Source organism: Mycteria americana, chromosome 1 (genome assembly GCF_035582795.1).
Source record: "Mycteria americana isolate JAX WOST 10 ecotype Jacksonville Zoo and Gardens chromosome 1, USCA_MyAme_1.0, whole genome shotgun sequence".
NCBI classification, from domain to species: Eukaryota; Metazoa; Chordata; class Aves; order Ciconiiformes; family Ciconiidae; genus Mycteria; species Mycteria americana.
The window spans coordinates 16,837,728-16,852,716 of NC_134365.1; the positions used below are offsets into that span (position 1 = coordinate 16,837,728).

At 38.7% G+C, this 14,989-nt stretch overlaps 1 protein-coding gene across 2 annotated transcripts in view; it reads left to right on the top strand.

The window, feature by feature from the left end:
- The window catches only part of SLC2A13 (solute carrier family 2 member 13), a 206,044-nt gene that overhangs the window by 23,727 nt on the left and 167,328 nt on the right, over positions 1-14,989 (top strand). For both annotated transcript variants that reach the window (XM_075492063.1, XM_075492062.1), the window contains exons 2-3: positions 7,239-7,398; positions 13,550-13,758. In XM_075492063.1, coding sequence (XP_075348178.1) covers positions 7,239-7,398; positions 13,550-13,758 — 369 coding nt within the window. The remainder of the gene's footprint in view (positions 1-7,238; positions 7,399-13,549; positions 13,759-14,989) is intronic.

A 14,989-nucleotide genomic window follows, 5' to 3' on the forward strand; every position in this document is an offset into this window, starting at 1 on the left:
CTTGAGCCTTCCCCTGACGTTTGCACTCAAATACAAGCTGTTTCAATGAAGATTTTAGCTTTATCTGCTAGGGAAGTGGTTAGTGTACTAGAACAGTGGTCAAATGCACTGCTTTCTCAAGTATTTCCTATTAGCATGTTTAATAAGGCACTCTTAATATCCCCTTAGGTTGACTGTCATTACTGAAAACTGAAGTGTTAACTGTAACAATAGAAAGGAACTCTACAAGACTATGAAAAGGCTTAATTTTTGTTTAGATTGAGCTGTATAATTAAAATATGTCATGGAGTTGTCTGTAGAATAGAGGTGGCTTATTGTTGATGCAGGTCCTGTATGTGTGTTTGTGAAAGCTAATGTTTTTTTAAAATATCCTTTGCAGGTAAAATGTATCCATTTTGTCAATGATAGCCATTCTTCTTTCCACAAACTACTTAAATGGATAATTCTTTAGATTGACAGTAAAGAATATACAATTATTGTGGAACTTGTCACTTCTTTCAAAAAGTTAACCAGTGTGTTGCCCTTACCCTCTTGAATATTACTACTCAGATGTGAGCAATGTTCTAAAATTATCGGTTGGCAAGAATGCTGTTCTTGTCAGAAATAAAGTAAAAACCTAGGACTATAATTCGTGGGAACACAACTGAAAGAAAATACTTGCTGAAAGTCTCTTTGTCTGTATAATCTGATGTACTTCTGGGATCAATAGTGTTTCAAGGCACTAAATTTAGATTGCATGTCCAATATCCAAGATGTAAGAAGTTTATCAGATTTCCTGCGAAGTTGCTGGAAGAAAACATTAGCCTGGTATTCAGCTGTAGCTTGGCAAGTTTCCCCCTGCCCCCTGTGGAATTTACTATTTAATTAAAAAAAAAAAACCCAAACCCAAATTACAACCAAATCTCAAATTAATATTCAAACTTTCTTGTAGCATAACAACCTCTATTAAGCTGTTTATTAATATTTAATTCCTGATTCTCTTTGCCATAAAGTTGCTTCTTTATCAGGTTGCCTCCACAAATCCTCTGTCTGTGAAATCACTTGCTAAAGCTTCTTGGAGTCCTTACAAGTAGTACAAACCACTATGGGCAGCTTCTTAATGAGGTCAACTTTGAAGTTGGTTGCATTAAAGTTTAACATTTTAATGCAAATTTGCTCTTACAAGTTCATTCTAAGACGTGAAAAAACAAAACTATTACCTTGGTTAAGTATCTCAGTACAGCTTTATATGTTAGTGAAGAATGCCTCATTCCCGTGAGTATTCTCCTGAAAGGAAATGTTTTAGTAACTTCTGTTTCTGCCCGTTTATTTGGAATTCCTAACAATACAAATTTCTGTAATGAGCTGTGACTGTTTTTTGTTTTTAATAGGGATTAATGGCTCAGTTGCTGTGCTCTGAAATAGGATCAGGGATATCTTTGCTTTTTGTTTTTTTTGTGATTATTTCACATCATGGTTTTATTTTTCCGACTAGACAGTCTGGAGTCCCGTGGCAGTTCAGGTCAGTCTTCGTTGTCATATGTAATCCTGCCTATGGGCCAGTACAGGCTTTTGATCTCATCGTGAACTGTTTAAGGGAGCTAAGTGGTACAGACCCCTTAACGGGCAGATGGATATCCTTTTAGCTGGTTGTATTCCCTGGTTTACCTGGTGTTGACACAAAGGGTCAGCCAGAGCTGAAGGGAAGGAGGAACAGAACCATGATGCAAAGAGACACCAGCTCCTGGATGTGCCTCCTTAGCACTTCTGGTTAACCATCAGTCCTCTTTATTCCTAAGCATCAAAGGCTGATTGGGTTGTGTGAGTTTGTTTTAAAGTTACCCAATTCTTGTCACCTGTCTCTTGTGTTTATGAACCTTTTGGATAGTAATCTAAACAGCAGCAACAAAAAATTGTCAGGAATCCTTCCGAATGTTTTTGCTGGTCCTGATGCTGGTTATTGGTTGATGCTGGTGAAATGACTGACACTTACATCCCTACTACATTAGAGCTTTTTTTATTATGCTAGGAGTAAAAGTGCTTCTCATTCAATATCCTGTCTGCAGCTTTTGTTGCTCATCTGTTTTTATGACGTACCCCTTCCCTCATGTCTGCTAGACATTTGACTGGAGCTGTAGTGGAAGTCCTGGTCTTTACAGGATATGTTTATATCCATCTGATCTTGCAAAAAAGTCTTTAAAATTCTTCCATCTCCCTAGTATTTATTCCCAAATGCTTTTTATAAACAAGAACTTGGATTCCTTCTTTAGTCCTTTTGTTTTGCTACCTTAATCTTGTTTCTTAAAATATATTTTTAATTCTCCTAATTATCGTAGGAGTTCTCCTTTGTGACCTTTTTATCTCTCCTGTCAGTAGGTTTGTTGACTTCATTCCTGAACTTCTTAATGAACTCTTTATAATGCTTACGTGTTCATACTGAAAATACCTTTCTGGGTGGTAATGTGATTCTAAGATGCCTTTTCACACATGCTTTCTATTGATTGTCTTAAAATTGAGCTGTGCACTGTCTTGTCTCTGCTTTCCAATGGTAAATCTGCAGATTATAGTAGCAGCTCTAGTAATTAGTCTCCTAAATTATCTTGGAAGTGAAAAAACATTTAATATGATGATTTCAGTCCATTGTGTCATCTAATGCTTCCCATATAATAATTAGGTGCATTTAGTGGTCTAAATTTAAGGAACCTTCTATTACATTTTCTTCTGAACTATATTCTTTAATGAGGGCAGAAAGTTAATGCCTTGGTTAGTCAACTGGATAAAGATTGGGCTTGCCTGCTCTCTCTTCTCAGATTTCATAGCTGTGGTGCACAATGTAGAGCTTAAACTTTCTCTGACAGATTTCCAGTTAATTGTTTTCATTTTCTTTTCCTCACATCTTGTCACTTATCAGCTTTATTAGTTAGATAGTAATATGCTTGCCTGCAGCAAGAATCTTTTATTTGGTGTGAGCAGTTTAACAGTGAGAGCATATTAGAATATGTCATCTAAGTGTAAATGAAAGCATTCTCATATGAAAGATTGAGAAGATTACATTGGAGCCATATTTATTTTGCTAGGAAAGGTGTTCTTTGTTTTCAAACTTATTTAATAGCCATCTATTAAAATAAGTCCATAATGGATACTGGTTATGTATTTTAGGGATTTTTATGGTTGATTAACATTTAATGCCTTGCTTCCAACTATGCCTTTTCACAAGAACGTACTCTCCTATGTTCTAGTGTGTCTTAAATTGAAATTAGAGGAGGAAAATCTGGAGAACATTGATGCATTCTAAGGCAATTGAGAGCAAATCTGAAATGTAAATAACATTATAGAATCAAAAACGTTATTTCCTTAAAGTGGTATGATTCTTTTCCTTAATTTGATCTGTTTCAGAATAGCCTTTTTTACTTCTGGTGATTTTTTTAGGAAGAACTTTGCTTTTGTGTGTGAATGCTTGCTGGATGGCAGCCAGACAAAGTGGGGAGGCTTTCCTGCTTGCCTCCTCCCATTTCCTGAAACCACCGGCCACACTCTGTTTTAGGCTCAGAGTAGCAAAGCATATGTTTTGATATTGAAATGATAACTGGAAATACATAACATAAATTTATCTTCTGAACTGAGGCTTTTGTTTGGATGTTTTGAACCTGCAGGTTTCGGGAAACTCAGTAGAGGAAGTAAAGTCTGAGTACAAAGCCAAAAAGGCTGGTTTTCACAGCAACATTGTGAAAAGTCTCTGGGTGAGAAAGCTGACAGGGAAGTCGCAGAATCACAGAATCGTTTTGGTTGGAGATCCACCTGTGGACATGGTCAAGACCTAACTGAGCATGGTCCTGGGCAACCTGCTCTAGCTGACCTTCCTTGAATAGGGGTTAGATGATCTCCAAGTGTCTCTGTCAATCTAAACAATTCTGTGTGATTTTGAACTAATGCTCTAACTCCTTAGGTTTTCCTAAGAAATCATGTGCTGTTCATTGCAGGTTTGATAATAAATAATGTTAACTATTGTATCAGTGCCAGCTGAGTAGCTGGTATCATTGGCTAGCTTGTGATGGGACTGTCGGTTTGCAAGCTTTCCCCTTCCTCTGCTAATTCCTGTAGTCATTAACTTTGTGGCGAGAACGCAGCAGAAACAGTAAACCTCCTGTTGTCATGGTGCCTCTTCAAGACACTTTACAAACATGTTTTAACCTTCACGCTGCCCTTATGTCACGGCAGCAGGCTTTAGTTTCACCTGTAAATGGCAAGTGTTGCATTCGCCGGGGTAATGGTGGTTCTAGCAGTGTCCCAGGGCTGATGGTGTGCGCTGAACGATGGTGATAGCTGTTAGTCTGGTCAATGGCGTGGCTCTGCTTTTTGGATGCCTGAGAAGCAGATTTGGCTGGCATGTTTTGAACAAGATTTCTCTGCAGATACTGTGTAAAATCAGCCTTCATTAAGAAGAATCTAATGAATGGGGAGAAGGAAGTAGCTTTTGTACAGAACATATATTGGTTTTGGTTGTGCACATCTTTCTAACTGCTTTCCAGTAAAATCCACATAAAGATGTTGCCATCTTTACCTTTCAAATTAGCTTCACTAGATGATTATCTATTTCAAAGATATCCTTCTTGGGGGTATATGTTATTTTTCTAAAGCTTTTAATGGTGTTTGCAGGGCATGGGGGAGGATGAATGCTAGGGACAGACTCTCAGTAGCTTCCAAGAGAAAGATGTAAGGTCAGTTTTTTTGTTGTGTCCCTTGAAAGACAGAAACACAACCATATTTTTCTTCCCTGTATTTATTGCAAGACCCTGTTCTGTTTCTATACCTGTCAGCTCCTTGTTGGAGGGCTTGGTCTCTCATTTCATTCCTGCTGCTCTGCATTCAATCATCTTCTTTCATGTCCATGTTACTCTTACAAACAGCAGGGAAGGTGTTTATGGGCCAAATGATAAAACGGCCACTGGCAAGCAGACTTTCTCCCCCCCGCCCCCTTTTTTTTTCTTTCCATCTTTGAGGTATGATGGCTTGTTAGTGGTGATTGGTCTTGATAGAATAGCGGAGAGCAAAAAATGAATGGCCTCAAAAAAACCCTCCAGAGATACCAAGCGTCTGGTCCACCAAGTCACGAATTCCCAAACCTGGTGATTATTGGAAGCTTGTTTAGGGTTTAGCAGGGGAATTACTCAATGCTCGTTTTGCTGCTGAGCCTTTTCTAGGCCTCTGCTGCCCATTGCTGGCAGAGACCAGGACACTGGGCTTTGGGCCTGGCCCTGCCGAGCTGGACATCCTGCCAGGCTGGTCCCAGCGGTGGGAAGATGGCCACGCTTCCCACCCAACGGTGGGAAGATGGTCCCCCAGTGGGGGACGAGCGTGAGCGTGTGAGGTGGTATGCCTGAGGTGGAGGAGCGGGAAGGCCTGGCCCCCCAGACCAGGGCTGCTGCAGCTGTAGGGCCCTTCTTCTCCACCCCAGTGTGAGCCGCTGCCTCACGCGAGTCCTCGGTGGCTTTTGTTTCCAGAAAGCAGACGTGCTCCTGTGCTTTCCCATAAAGGCTTTTCCCTTATATGTGCGCTGTCTACATCGCTTTAATTGTAATTAGTTCAAATGCTGATGTGAAAGATGTGAGAGAAATATCCCTAATGGTGGACTGCTTTTGAAAATTTGCTTCTCTATCAAACTCGCAAAGGGCTATTTGAATGCTTTTTTTGTGTGGTGCATTCTGGTTGGTTTTGAAAAATGGTTGAATAAATTTTTAATGTTTTTTTTTTTTCCCTGACACTTTTATGTGGTTTTTTTAATTCCGTGTGGGTTGCTCAGTCAATAGGAGGAGGAGGCATTGGCATATCCTGGGAGGCTCTGCCAGGAACCGGGTTATCACGCTGAGAGGCTGCTGCGAGCGTTTACCTATCGTAACAAAAGATCTTCTGATGCCATTTGATTATTAAACAATCTATATTCCTCGCTCGAGCTTTTGGAGGCTCCCAGCAGTTCTGTCAGGCTAACCTTGTTGCTAAAGATGATTTTGTGCTCTCAGTTCAGTGAGTCAGCCAGGCAGCGGGGTGCTGGCCGAAGCCTCCGCCATTTTATGACGAAGCCTTTCTGCCATGACATAAGGTGGGAACCATAACGGTGCTTCAGGAGCTGCCTGCACACCTTTAGGTGACCTCCTTTCTTGCTGGGGGTACGGCACTGGCCCGTCCTGGCATGGGGCTGTCGCTGTGGATATGGTGGAGCTGCCCCAGGCTGAAAGATATGATGTCTCTGCTGCTGCTTGGCCGTGCTCACTGTGCTTAAGTTGTGTCTGAGCTGGCTTCAGTTGAAATGTGTTTTTGTGTATGTGCCACCAATGTACTTGCAGTTTTAACTACAAAAAAAATTGCTGTTGGTTGTCACTGTTGGTTGTCTTAAGGAAATAGGGATACACATTTCCTTTCAATGAGAGCACAAATTTATTGGTGGATTTGGACCACCAAAGCATGTACCACACCCAGCTCTGCTCTTTGTATGCCGTTGAACTCCTGTTTTTACAGTTTGTGTGTGTGTACACGCTCCTGTGTTTGTTCCACGTGGGCACTTCTCTCTTTTGCACAAATGGCTCATTTAGAGCCATTGCGTAATTTACAGGAAATCCTATCAGTGTTAAGACAGAATAAAAGGCACCTGTGCTTTAGCTTCAGTCCCTGCTCCCTTATAGTGGTAGAGTTTTTAGCACTGCATATGGAATACTTTTAAACCAAGTCAAGAAACAGTCAAGAAACAATCCGTTCTATATAACAGTAATGAAATGACACAATAATAATAATAATAATAATAATGGGAATAATAATGCTTGGCCTTGCTTTTTCTTGGAGCTGGAAACTATGGTAAAGTTCTGTTTAAACTCAGAGCTGTGAACACTTGGCATCTTCAGTTAGTCGCTTTGACTTACGTATGCTTACTTGGATCGTAGCATCTCTTTGTTTCAAAACTATAAATATATTTATGCTTTTTGTTTAATCTTAGTATACGTGCAATGTGAATTGAAGTGAGTTATTCTTGTGTCGTTACATCAAACCTTGAACTTGCAATACAGCCACTAGCAACCAGTATGTGTACCCATTTGCTCTGGGTATTCTTCTAAAGTTTGTTAGGTGTATTTTCTTTCTTTTCATCTTTTGGAACCTGGAAATCAAATTCTTCCAGCTTGTTCCATTTAAATTGCGTAATATTTTATGATGAAAAAGGGATGTAGTATCTCTTTCGATTTTATTAACTGTAATTTAATTTATTCTTGTAGGTGTAGCATCTATGACTGTGCCAGTGTACATCGCAGAAGTTGCTCCACCGCACTTAAGAGGCAGATTAGTCACCATTAACACTCTGTTCATCACCGGAGGGCAGTTTTTTGCAAGCGTTGTTGATGGAATCTTCAGCTACCTCACAAAGGATGGATGGAGGTTTGTGAGTCTTCATTGCTAAAAGCAAAACTGGTGTGGTCGTGATTTGGTTGACAGCTATTATAATTCTTGTTGGTAAAATAGAGTTTACATATAGAGTGGTAAAACTGTATACTGAAATGGAACTTTAACTCTTGCTAGATGATATCCGTACTGCTTCCACTTAGGCTTAATATTCACAGTATGCTTATTTTTTGGACTTTACTAAACTTTAAAATGGATGAGCAATAAATATGCATTAACAAGCTTGAATGATTGCCATGATGTTTATGAAAGTAGCTTGCCTTTCGCATTCAGAATAATTACATGCTGATTGTTCAAAAGGCAAATTTCCAGTAAGTATGATGCTGTAAGCGCAAAATAGAGGTGTATTTCGAATATTCTTAATCTGAGCAGTAATAATCCAATCGGAATTGAAGTGAAAGATATTGTAGCATAACTTTTAACTATAAAGTTTAGGTTATAGAATAATATTAATCTCTTTTACTCTACTTTCTGGATATTATGTTCTTCCTGTAGACATTGCTAAGTGTTTCTGGACTGCAGCCTTATACCTGCCTTCTTTATGGTGGTGTATAATTTGAGAGAGATGAGAAATTTCAGTGGCTCAGTATTTTACGTGCAGTGCTGACTTGAAAAAATAATTAACAGAAATGTGTAGGAGGAATAACTTATACATTCCAACTTCTGGAAACTTGTGCTTAATTATGTGTGCTTTCTCTTGAAACACTCTTGGGAAAGGGACGCGTGTTGTTGTAGGGCCTTCGTTTTCTGTTGCTACAGCCTGGAATCATTTTGCTATTTGAAAATTCTAATTTGAAGGATCCTCTCCCGACCCCAAAAACTTGCAACATAAATGTTATTGCATTCTCTGGCTTCTGATGGAGCTGAATAGGGAGTTCTACATGTGCTGATGTTTGAGGTTTAAGTTAGGAACAATTAATTTGGGACTTGGTACATAGAAGAACTTGGAAGCTGATCTTTTTATAGTATGTAAAGAAATATGCATTAAAACAAAAAGTTAATGTTTTCTTCTTAAAGAATCTACAGTTTTATTTGTGTATGTCTGAAGATTCAAGAAGTTTGAGGTTTTTACTTTTTGTCCATGTGATTGTTTTCTTTGCTTCTTTTGTAAAAAGATGTCACATTTTGACCTTAAGAAAAAAGTCCCTTCATGCTGATTTTGTTTAAATTTAGTTAAAGTTTAGCTCCGCTTTGTGCTTTTTGAAAATGCATCGGTTACTTTAGCTCAAGTGAAAATAGCATTTCGCATTTTTACATGAAGCTTTTGATGACCTTTTCATTATAATGGAGTTGCATTCTCTGGCAGACCATATGTCCACTTATGGAGAATGGAGAAACAGCCTTCGCTGAAAGAAAAACTTAGTTTTATAGGATTGCTAATCCCTTTCTGCAGTTAAAGAAATATGCTCAATTTTGAGAAAAGTTAATGGCATGCGTTTCTAGGTAAAATACAAACTGAAGTGTTTGATCCCTGATGCCAATTATTCAGTAGTTGCTTTATTATTTTAAATTAACTTTTAGCCTAAGTAATTTGCTAATTTTAATGGCTCCCTATGCATGGGGCCAGGTGGGAGGAATGGACAAGTAAAGATATTTATTTAGAAATGGAGCTCTGAATCCCTGTTACTGTTAGAGGTGTTGTGCACTCTCTGTTCAGGCAGCTTTTTTGAGTTCAGTTTACCTCAGAGGTTAGGGATTCAGCTGGGGAAAGCTTTTCTGGATGTAAATCTGTTTTTTTTTCCCATTAGTGGGCTGACACATAGGAGGTCAGGGCATGTTTGTAATGTGTGTTCCAGTAAATACTAGTGTATTGGAAGAAAAATAGAAGCTAACAAAGTATCTGACAAGTATTGATCATATTGCAGCGTGTTTTGTGTTTAATTGTTCACATAAACTAAGATATTCCCTAGCTTGAATTTTTGCTACTCAAAAGCAGACTTCTAGGCTTCTTCGGAAAAGATCAATCAGAGAGCTAGCATTGTGGTATAGGGTGTATCACTTGTCAAATCAAGCAGTGACACAGGATTGACAAGTACAGTTCTATGTAAATGATTATTTAAGTGAAAAGTGTCATTCCAGTTTGTTACACACACACAAGTTACAATATTTTTATATGTTAATTTGTAAATATATTTAGCTAAAGTGGAAGATTAGATGGAAGGCAATAATCATTGTCAAATGTAGATTTCATTTTTTTGTAAAACACTGATGTTTTGATATGCCAGTATACCTTAAATGGGAATGAGGCCCCCACCCACTGAAATGCTGCACAACTGTTCTGAGAACTTCTACATTGGTGTAACTTATTCTTCTGTTTGGAACAAAAAATAAACTACTCTGGTATAAGTCAGGCCTTTTAACCTATCTGAACTGAAAAAATTAAAAGTGAAATCTAGAACCTGTGGATTGAGTAAGACTAGGAGGTTGGGTGTTTGATCAGAGCTGTGTGAGATGCTGAGTTTTGAAAATCTCCAACTATGGCCATTTCCACTTTTCAAGACAACTTGTTCAGATGTTTAGTCGCTCTTACTGTGAAGAATTGTTTTCCCTCATCTTTGATCTGAATTTTCCTCGTTAAAACTTGTGACAACTATTGACTCTTGTCCTTTCACAGTGTACATCTGAGAAGAGTCTGTCTCCATCTTCTCTGTGAGCTCCTTTTCAGTTGTGAAAGATGCAATTAGATCTTCTCTTGATCATCTCTTTTCTGGGCAGCACAAACCCAGTTCTCTCAGCCTCTTCTTTATGTCATACACCCCAGTTGCACGACCATCTTAGTGATCCGTTGCTATTCCTGGTTTGTAGCTCTCTTTCATGTTGGTGGTCCCAGTCTTCCAGATTCAGCATGGTGTGTTGAATAGTGAGGAGTAATTGTTTCTTGCAGCCTGCTGGCTTGTGCTGGATAATTTTTGCTAATGCAGTAATGCTATGTTTTATGTACAGGCCAAGTACTGTTCTGCTGGATTGAGTGGAATGAAGTGAAGTGAAACTGTTGATGCATTGGGCAGAAACTAAGGCTATGCTAGTGATGAGGTATCCAAGGATTCTCAGCTGTGGTGCTGGAGCTGTTAATTGGGGATTGTGTACTTGTCTGTCCTCAGCTAGTTTACTGCAACCTGAGACTGAGCAGGGAGGAGTACAGATGGTCTGTCACCTGGAAAGAGTGGCCAGCAAACACATGGGGAAAAGTCACAGGTGTTCACTCCTGAGTCATCACATATAAGAAGGAAAATTATGGCAATTATTGTAGCTCTTAGTGACTGAATGGCTAAGTACTTGGGCGCTACAAAAAAACAGTAAGGAACTTTACCTTTTCTCAGCTCTGCTTGCTCTTGGAAATGCTGGATATTAAATTAAAAATAAACCAAAGAAAACAAATATTTAACCTGACTCTTATGTCAGGTTAGCTTTATAAACCCTGCTAATGCCATCTTAATAGTATTGCAGCAGTATGTCTGAGAAGGAGAAATGTTACAGCAGACTTATTAAATTTCACGCTGGATTTTTTCAGGTCTGCTAGACATCTGGTTTCAAATGGAAAGTCTTGTATTCTGTATAGGAAAGAACTGTATTAGATTTCTGAAAGCTGGCTCACTGCATGAAATGTCTAAAATTGCCTGCTTTTACTCTAAATTGGTTATATCAAAGTTGCTTGATCTGGAAATTGCAACAACTCTTGAACTCGCAATGGATGTATGGTCTTAACTGAACATTTTCCTTCTTGCCTGTTCCTTGTGCTCAACTTTGACCAGAAACCTGTTGATTGGAAACTGACCTTAGCGAGCGAGCACTTTCTGTACATTTCTTTTTTATCTTGCCTGTGATAAACAATCCAATAGAGTCCAACTGGTAGCCTTAACAGGCTGGATCGAGCTTTCAGGAGCATCAATTGATTTTGCCTCCGAAGATGATTGCGGGTACCCAGTTGCTTAGTTCTGGAGGCTCTGCTGCATTTAAGGGACTGAAGGGCTTTGGAGGAGCAGAAATTAGGTAATATGAGTGTAAAGGACTAAATCTGTTTGTTTAGATGCATTAAAAGATCCTTTTGCTTGCAGTTTGACAGAATACAGCAATTGTTTTTAACCTCTATGGTTTTGTTCTACTCTTCATTTGAAATAGAAAAGGCTTTGTAAATACCACTCTAAGGCAGATATTGAATATGCAATTTGGTGAGCTTCAGTGGTGTATATGTAAAGGTGATTCTGTATACAGCTACCAAAATGTTTGTGGAGAGGGAAGAGCATAGGAAGAAACGAAGACATTAATGAATGAGAACATTAGTGAATGAGGGATGAGAACATTAGTGAATTAGTGACACTTGGTAGGTATGTTGGCTGAAGACTATTATTCAACTAATAATCCTTCCACAAGCTTTGTGTTTGAATTTATTTTCTTCCATCTGCTTTTCTTTTTTTTAACTAATGATGAGCTATACCATTCTTCAAGTGTTAGAAAATAAGCGACTTGCTCACAAATTTCTTTCTAGATCAAGATTTACTTGTATGACCTTTGGAAATTTTTGTTGGTTTTAGGAAGAACTTGAGGGCTCAGCTTGGGCATGGGAAGACTGGCCTGCATGCACATTGTCCCAGGATGGCCATCCTCTTTGCATTACCTTTTGGGTGTTCTTTTCACCATTCTCCACTTTTCTGCCCTGTGGTATTACTCATGTTTTTCTTTGTTAAATCTACAAATGCCCCTAAGAAAGTCCTTTTCCATTTTAATCCAAAATGCATTTGGATTTGAGAAATACATTTGGTTCATTGCCCTGAAACAAGGTTTCCATTAACGGTTGTGCTCTCTTTCCTACTCTATGAACAATCTCATTTCATAGCATGCTTTATAAAAACATGCAGGTGAGAGACTGCCAAGTCATCTGTGTGAAAGCATACATCCTGGGGTATGAAGAGGGGAGCTGGAGGAGAGATTAGCAAATCTCCTTAATCTCCTGACTGATGTCAAGGTGTGATCCTGTTTATGAATACAGACTACCTCAGTACTGAGACTTGAGGGCTAGTTTCTGGACATGTTTTAATTATTATAACCACTGATGTGAAACCTGTGATAGCCGCAATAATGTACAGGTGACACCAGCACCTGTTTAAAGTCTTTAATGGAAGCAAAAAAAAAATCTCAGTGAAGTGCAAATGGGAAAAGGTCAGATTTAAAAAGCAGAACAAAATTACACATTGTTCTGCAATTCTTGTTATTTTTCTTAGTGTTTTATTGAAAGAATATAAAAATGTGGTGTATAGACCAGAACCACCCATGAAAGTTCATGGTATGCTTGTCTTCCACAGTCTTTTCCCCTCCACTTTAGCTGGAGCGAATCATGGTATCTGTGGGTGCTGTCACAGGTGTCAGTGCTGATCCCTGGAAGCATAACTCTCTGGCCAGCGGTGATTCTCCATCGAGTAGAGAACTAGCCTTAATGCTCTATAGTTTTGATTTAAAACCTAACATTGCAGCTGGCAGAAGATTCAAGAGCAGACTCTCTAAAAGATCTGGTGTAAACTGCCGTGCTGGTGAAATCAAGTTTTTTCAGTGTTTCTGCTTATAGTCAGAAATTTTCAAAAGTAAAACAGGCATCTCCTTACACAAGAAGCATATTCCTTGGTCACGTGTGTCTGTGTATACGTATTACTGACCAAATTAAACATTTTTCATTGGCTGGTTATGGGTTTATTTTTTTTTTTTATGTCTGTAAAACAATTAACAGGATTTTGGTCTTATTTTTGCCATCAGCAGTACCCATTTGTTCTCTGTGCCTTTGCTTTCTCTTTCTGTTCATTCTTTTCTTATATCTTCACTGAAGGGATTCTCAGTTTCCAAACTACTGGAATGTTTCAGGGTTTTTATTTAGTCTGACTTAGTGTCTTCGGGGTCAGTGGTGTGGCAGAATAGTCAAGATGTCCTTGAGATTTCCTGGAATTGAAAGCGAGGGTCCTGTTTTGTAAAATACTTGCAGAATATCATTCTTGCCTGCTTAACTTCTGGTGATAAAGAATACGAGGGGAGGAGGGTTTGATTTGTAAATTACTGCTTGAGTAGCTGTAGTTGAGTCTTCCCATAGCATGTTTTTGTAGGCAAATATTAGATATTTATTTATTTATCTACTTATTTCCAGGTACATGCTGGGCCTGTCAGCTGTTCCAGCAGTTATACAGTTTCTTGGATTCCTGTTTCTTCCTGAAAGTCCCCGCTGGCTCATTCAGAAAGGCCAGACTCAGAGAGCACGGAGAATTCTGTCTCAAATGCGTGGCAACCAGGCAATCGATGAGGAGTACGACAGTATCAAAAACAACATTGAAGAAGAAGAAAACGAAGTTGGAGCAGGTATGCTGAATGCTTGTTGGCCTCTCTACCTATCAATGAGGACATGAAAATCGGAAGAAATGTTGAAGTCATAGCCTGTGGGAACTTGATGTTTTGCTTTTTCTTGTCTGTTTTGCTATTTGAAATATTTCATATACTGGTAGCTTCAAAAATGAACAGATGTTTTTGTTAAGTGAGGAAAAAGTAAAGTTGTGTAGGATTCTAAGTTTGTACCACCTACGCTCATGTGAGAATTGCACTCAGAAAATTACTCAGTTTAAGAATGCACATCTTGAAGAATGGAAATAAATAAAATAAAGTTTGGTTTCTTTCATCCGTGGAAAAGGCCAAACAGACACTAGGGAGGTCAGAAGGCATTTTACATGCCTGAATTATGCAGAGGCCGTATCCTGGCCGACCGTATTCTAGACAAGCAGCCTTTGGAATGATTTACAAAACTAGGCATGTAATATACAGATTCTTTTTCAGTAAAGGCAGCTTCTTAAAGTCCTTTTGGTCTGCCCTCAAGAGAATAAGGCATCTAAATCAAATCCTTTTTTTACTCTTTTGTATCCTTATGCCATAATTGCTCAAAACTTTATTTATGTACTTATGTATGTACTTATAAAGCAAGATTACCATTCCATTGACTTTCTGACCGCTACATATTTTTCCTTTGCTTTGTGCTGAAAGTGTGAACGTGGGAATCTCAAGGCTCTTAAGTAAGGCTCATCTTAATTCTTGCTTCCTTAAACATTGTTAGGAAAATACTGTAACTTCTTAGAGCTGATGGAAAGAAAAATGCAAGTTATTTTACGTCTGTGTAAATTGAGATTCAACATCTTATAATACCTAATCTCATTGCCTCATTGAGTTTGGCTTTGAGCCTTACAATAAATAACTTTTCCAGATAATTATTTGCTACATACTAGTGAAGGGGTTTTCAAAATATTCATCACTGGTGTGAAGTAGGGCTGGATTTTTTTTCTCCCATTATGTTTTTGAGGCTTTGGATACTTTTTTCCAGTTCTTCAGTTTGGGGCGGGGGGGAAATGAAGTTCATTGAAACTGTTTTGATAAAAAGCTGAAGTGGATATTCATAGAATGGCTTGGATTTAAGAGTCCTGTGCTGAGGTTCTTGATCCTAATTAGGGATTGGGCTGTTTGATTCTGTGGAGAGCCACTTAATGTCTAGTATTAAAGTTTTTATGCTTTGTAGAAATAAAAGGAGCACGCGTTTGACCCATCCAGT